The sequence below is a fragment of the Cannabis sativa genome, chromosome 8 (genome assembly GCF_029168945.1).
Source record: "Cannabis sativa cultivar Pink pepper isolate KNU-18-1 chromosome 8, ASM2916894v1, whole genome shotgun sequence".
NCBI lineage: Eukaryota > Viridiplantae > Streptophyta > Magnoliopsida > Rosales > Cannabaceae > Cannabis > Cannabis sativa.
This window is the reverse complement of record NC_083608.1, coordinates 50,186,020-50,192,800: the sequence shown is the minus strand read 5'-3', so window position 1 is coordinate 50,192,800 and position 6,781 is coordinate 50,186,020. Positions and strand designations below refer to the sequence as shown.

At 29.1% G+C, this 6,781-nt stretch overlaps 1 protein-coding gene across 1 annotated transcript; it reads left to right on the top strand.

The window, feature by feature from the left end:
• Window positions 1-1,571: 1,571 nt before the first annotated feature.
• LOC115700840 (ankyrin repeat-containing protein At5g02620-like) lies at window positions 1,572-6,215 on the top strand. Its single transcript, XM_061102238.1, has 5 exons — window positions 1,572-2,123; window positions 2,351-2,827; window positions 4,225-4,368; window positions 4,489-4,934; window positions 5,378-6,215. Exons 1-5 carry the CDS (start codon window positions 1,934-1,936, stop codon window positions 6,005-6,007), a joined length of 1,887 nt encoding a protein of 628 aa, XP_060958221.1. The 5' UTR covers window positions 1,572-1,933; the 3' UTR covers window positions 6,008-6,215.
• Window positions 6,216-6,781: the final 566 nt, after the last annotated feature.

Sequence of the window (6,781 nt, the reverse complement as noted above, 5' to 3'; positions counted from 1 at the left end):
GAGCTTGTTGTGTAGCCCTACTTAATGCTTGAACTTGGGTTTGGGTTCGGTTTCTGGTGTCGCGTCGGGCCTTCAATATGGCTTGAGTTCGAGCTCGGGTTCGAGCCTGTCCTAGGGCTTGGTCTGTGGCTATAGGAATCATATTCATCACCATATCAAAAAAATAATTATATCAATTAATTGCTAAGTGTGTGTTATAATTATGATCATTTCTCTCTCTCTCTCTCTCTCTCTATCATGACTTATATATGATTTGATTTGTATAAATTTCTATAGTAGTTGCGAGGTAAATACTACATAATATTTGTACTATTATTAATTATTAGGAAAAGTATTATGATTCACATGTACGCGCAATAGATTTATTATTTTATTTGTAGCTTACGTTGAAAGTAGTCAATTACGATACACAATTAATAATATATACATACATATTTATATGAATCAACAACCTATTCCCTTGTATGCATCTCAACAAGAATATTGTTGTTAATTTTATTAGATTGGTCGTCCATATAAGAATATATATGTATTTTTGTGATGACTCATTAATAAACAAAGACTTTGGTAATTAAATAATTGACTGGCTTAGCAATTGGACACTTTAATTATTCAACAAATATCATTCTTTGCTAGCTTTCTATTAATATATATTGAATTAGTATAAGAAATATCTAATTAGATATTATTAATAAATAGACACTAGATAACCCACTACTACGTATTCTTATTCCCTTATTATAAAGAGTAAAATAAATAATGAAAAATTAATTAAAGAGAAAGGTCACACAACTAAGAGAGACCAAGTCCACAAAACACAATTATACATAATAAAAAGGTCTTTGTTAATTAAGTCTTTAATGTGTATGTTGTATTATATATATAAATAAAAACACTCAGCCATTCTATCTTTCTGCCTACACTTCCAAATTCTAAATAAACCAGCATGAATGCACAATAATAATTAAAAGATAATCAGAATGTTCAAGGAAAGCAATAAGTCTTTCATTATATATAAATCGAGTTAATGTTTAAATATAATTATAATGATATATGTTACTTTACATTTATTTATATAATAAATCAAATGATTAGATTAAAAAGACCCATAAAATTTCCTCTATAAAAAGGGACAAAATGAGAACGCCGACGACTTGATAGTTGATGTGAATTTGGTATATTAATTAATAATTATTAAGAAAAAAGAAAGAGAATATTATGTGTTAGAGACCACGCTAATAAAGATGATAAATTAATATTTAATTAAGCATATATAATTTACTAATAATTAACAAATGATTATAGTACTAGCTTGCTGGTGACAAAAAATTGACCAATTATTTATCATCATATATATATAAGGTCTTGTGATTAGTTGATGTTATTATTTTAAATTATAAAAGAGATGATACTCAATTATACTAATAACATTAGAAATAATATTTTTTAACAATTTTCAATATTTATATGTTAGCCTTTCAAATGAGACAAAGGTGCATATTTTGAAAGGCAAAATTAAAATATATATATATAAAAATGATACTTATTGAAGTTTAATTAGCTGTACACTAAAAATTATATTAGTTTCTTAATAAATTATATGTCTTATTACTTTGATCATCATCATATATCATTTCTCTCTGTCTAAGTATATATTAGATCTTTACTATTTAAACCCTAGCTTAAGTTAATTAGTTTAGCTAGCAACGAAGATCTTTGCTGTGGTTCTTCATCTTCTAATTCAAGTCTATCTAGCTAATATTAATTACTTTAAACCCTTCAACTCTCTCTCTCTCTCTCTCTCTCTCTCTCTCTCTCTCTCTCTCTCTCTCTCTCTCTCTCTCTCCTAGTCCTAATAATCTATTGTTATATAATGTGTATGACTTTTCTCAAACATATATATGTATTATGAAATATAGATGAATCAATAAAAATGGCGGAAGCAAGTTCTAGTTTGATAACATCTACAACCCAAGCAGTTGTGGCAACAAATACAAATGATCCAAATCAAAATCAAAATCAGAGTCAAAGTCAACCATCACAACCAATTGAGTCTCGTATCGATGTTGGCTCTACAACATCAACACCTCCACCTAGGAATCCTTCCCCTCATTTTGTACAAGGTAATAAACTAAACCCTATTTTGTGAATTAGCATGATGTTTTTCATCCCGAGCAACCTGATTCACGAGGTAAATGCAAGTTGGTCAATAGTCGATTAATTTGCATCTGCCACGTGAATTGGAATGCTCCAGATTTTTAAAATACTTGAATTAGTAAAGAATGAAGTTCAGTTTTTCACCTTTAATTTCTCCATATATATATATATATATATATATATATGTTTATAGGGTCAAGAATTGAGTACTTTAAAGTATGTGTGAGGTTGTACTATGCTGCACTAAGTGGAGATTGGAATGTAGTGAAAGACATCTTAAAAGATCACCCACAAGCTCTAAATGCAGCCATAAGTAACAGACAAGACACTATTCTCCACGTGGCAGCAAGAGCCAATCAAGCCCATGTGGTCAAAATGATGGTCAACGAAATGAAAGACACCATAGATTTGACTTTACAAGACAGAGAAGGGAACACACCATTCTCCTTGGCTGTGGCAGCTGGAGCTTCACAAGTCATTGAAATTCTAAGGCATCAAAATTCTGATTTGGCCATCACTCGAGGTGGTCATGACCTCTTGCCACTTTATATGGCTTGTTTGTTTGGTCACAATGCAATAGCACTTAGTCTCTACCCTTTGACTAATTCAATTCTTCAAGAAAGAGAAAGAAGATGGACTTTTTTCACTTGTATCCACAATGGTTTGTATGGTAAGTTTTATGACCATGCTATATATAGGGGTGTTCACAAAGTATCCGATCCAATCCAATCCGCACGATCCAATCCAATCCAATCCGCAAAATGCGGATATCCGCACTTGTGCGGATTGGATTGGATTGAAAAATCTAAAATCCGCACTTTTGCGGATTGGATGTTGTTTGACCTCAAAAAGTAACCGATCCAATCCAATCCGCACTTAATTATATATATTTTTAAAAAATTATAATATGTAATATATATTAATTAAAAAAAGACACAAACTTCTAATTTCTTAATTTTTTTTAGTAATATATTGAGTTGGTACATTTTATTTATTTTGTAATAAAAAACACAAGAAAAATAATTCTTATTCACATAGACACATACACATGAAGTTTAAATATATATATATATATATACTAACTTTTTTATTTTAGTAATTAGATACATATATATATATTAGTGTAAATCTAAAGATAAGTATATATATATTGATATATATGTATATTGGTTTAATTTGTATATAAATAGAGATAGAAATAGATTAGTATTGGAGATTAAGAAACAATAGTCTTTCTTTAATTTTTTTTCTATGAAATATTAAATAATTTATTATTAAAAAAGTAACCGATCCAAAATAACCGATCCAATCCGCACTATTGCGGATTGGATTGGATTGGATTTAAACTCTTATGCGGATCGGATTGGATCCAAAATATGAAATCCGCACTTAGTGCGGATTGGATGTTGTTTGACCAAAAAAGTGCGGATTGGATCGGATGAACACCCCTAGCTATATATATAAGATAATGTTTAGGTGATAACAATATTTTACTTATATGAATAGTATGCAGGTCCGGCGGTATAGATGGCCGTTAAGCTTGTCCTTATGGGCTAAAAAAATTCTTTTTAAATTCATACCTTTTTTACTAATTTTTAAAAATTAAGAGCACATTTTTTTTCTAAATTAATACTCAAAAATTTAATTTTTTTATGGGATCGTGCTAGTACGGTACACTACCCTTGAAAATGATTTATTTCATTATATATGCTTTATCTCTTTTGACATTCTAGAGAGCTTTTTATATCTAGTTATATATAAATTTTGATATTAGAACTACTTATAAATTTTGAGAGAATTATAAGTAGTTTATAATGTAAAAAATAAAATTTAAATATTTTATTGTCAGAGTAATGTCTCATGTTAAGTATTTTCGGTATGGTAAACTATTCATTATTTTATAAAAAAAAAAAAAAAGCAATCTTAAATCATAACAAAAAAACTGGATTAAAAAGCTCTTTAGAATATCAAAACAGATAAAAGGGTACTATAGATTTTTTTTAATATCCATTAAATAAAAAATAATGGTTTTTTTCTATGTGTAATTAATTTCATATATATTTGTAGAATTGGCATTGTTGATGTTGAAAGATTGTGCTGAGCTATCCGTGGCACGTGACAATGGTCAAACAGCCTTGCATGTATTAGCTCGAAAGCCATTAGATTTCATATCAGAGACTCAAGGATTCTTACACAAATTTCTCATTTATTGTAAGTCTCTCTCTCTCTATATATATATATCTATGTATAATTTCTTAATTACATTATCAAAATTAATTAAAATTTAATTACAATATTATGATTATGTACTAATTATATATATATATATAGTCCCTGGAATGAGAGTCTTAATTAGAAAATCTCACAAGCAAAGCAAAGCCCTAATTCTAGTGAAAGAACTTTGGAAGCAAATTCTAAAAGACAGAAGTGACTCGGAGATTAAGGATCTAATAAGAGGACCGACTCGATTACTTCTCGATGCGGCTGAGGTTGGAAACCATGATTTCATAGTTGCTCTTATTTGTTCTTACCATGATTTATTATGGGAATGTGATAGAGAAAGAAGAACCATTTTCCACATTGCTGTTGAGAATCGACATGATGAGATATTTAGGTTGATACATGAGATTGGTTCCATTAAAAGTATCATATTTGCTTTTAAAGATAGTGAAGGAAACAACATATTTCATCTTGTTGCTAACTTACCATCTATCGAAAGATTAAATGTTGTGTCTGGTGCAGCTCTACAAATGCAACGTGAACTCATTTGGTTCAAGGTAATTTAACGGAAATTGTTGGTTTAACAGTTCTTTTTCGTTAAAGTTATCAGTTTAAACTAGTACGGTTAAATTATATTTTAGTTTTAAATATTTAAATTTAATTTAAAAGTATGATCAACAAAATTAGATAATTATTTTTTATATAAATTTTAATTTAAATTTAAATTAAACGTTAATTCAGTTAATTAATCATACTTTATAATAAATTTATTAGTTATATTATTTAAAATATTTAAATTTTTTTATTAATTTTATTGTTTAATAAAATTAGCTAGACATTTTTTTTATAAATAAATTTAAAATTAGATTAAATTTTATATATTTAAAAAATATAATTGAATTGTATTAGGTTTAATTATTAATATAATTACAACTGATACTTAGTGAAAACACCATTGTGGATTGATGTTTGCCTTGTGTTTTTTCTTTTTATTTTATAGGAGATAGAGAAGATGATGGATCCATCTCTAAGAGAGAAAAAGAACAATAAAAACGAAACCGCCAGTGTAATTTTTAGCAAAGCACACGCAAATTTATTGAAAGAAGGAGAATCATGGATGAAGAAAACGGCCGAATCTTGTACAATAGTAGCAGCCCTAATTGCAACGGTAGTATTCACCGTAGCTTTCAGTGTTCCTGGTGGTAACAACAGCGATACAGGACTTCCTATTCACATAAAACACAATGCATACACATTTTTTTCGCTATCAAATGGAATAGCCATGTTCTCATCTTCGACATCCATACTCATGTTCTTATCCATTCTCACATCTCGCTACGCTGAGAGTGATTTTCTTAGGGCTTTGCCTAAGAGGTTGATTATTGGACTCACTTCGCTTTTCGTCTCCATGGCAACTATGACAATTGCTTTTTGTATGGCGGTGTTCATTGCGTATCGTCAAAGTTCAATGTGGATACCTATTCTTATCACAACACTTCAAATTGTTCCAATCACTTTGTTTTTGTATCTTTTGTATCCTCTTCAAATTGACATATTTTGCTCCACATTTAACTCTCATTCATTGTTTAAACAAACTAAGCGTGAGCTTCAATGGGCTGGTGATATTTGAAAATTTTGTTATGTAATATTTAAATAGTAGTAATGTAATAATGAGTATTTTATTGAGCAATACAATTTAATAACTGTTTTTTTTTTTTTTAAATTCAAATAAGAATTTTAATACTTGCTAAAATTGTTAGATTTTTTTTTTAAAAAAAAAAAACTCTTTATTTTGCACCCACTACAATAAGTGAGCTTTTTGTTGGTGCATTTTTGTTTAAAATTTGTGTAGTTTTTGAATTAGATTGTTTAAATGTTGGTGCTTTTACATTTAAAATTTGTATCATTTTGACTTATATTGATTAAATTTAAATTTGGAAATGGCTACAATTAAATTAATTATGTTTTTGCTTGCATTTATCATATCATCTACATACAACAGTAGATAATGGCACTTTTCCCAGTCTAAGAACCGTGGTCGATTTGCTGTATCGTAGTACAAGAAGGTGGAATATGGGTTATCTTTGTTACCAATTTGGTAGTGATTTGGGCAACCAAATTAGTAAGATACAAATTAATGTGAATGCTACTTGTGACTCTCTAATCTGGAAGGATTCTCTTGTGGGAAAATTCAGTGCTAAAGGGGCCTACTAGGTTGATCAAAAAGCCAGATTTGGAGATAGGAATGTGCTTTGGAGTTGGATTTGGGACTCGAAGGTGCATCCGAGGTTGAGTTTGATGTTGTGGAGATCTTGTTCAAACTCTCTTCCCACGGGTGATAAGTTCATGTCCTTGGAAGCAAACTTGATTGTGTTAAGTAATATTACTATGATTAACAGTATTA

Coding starts and splice junctions, on each gene's coding strand:
- LOC115700840 (XM_061102238.1), top strand. CDS start 1,934: ATGGCGGAAGCAAGTTCTAGTTTGATAACATCTACAACCCAAGCAGTT. Junction 2,124..2,350: donor TTCCCCTCATTTTGTACAAG/GTAATAAACTAA, acceptor ATATGTTTATAG/GGTCAAGAATTGAGTACTTT. Junction 4,369..4,488: donor ACACAAATTTCTCATTTATT/GTAAGTCTCTCT, acceptor ATATATATATAG/TCCCTGGAATGAGAGTCTTA.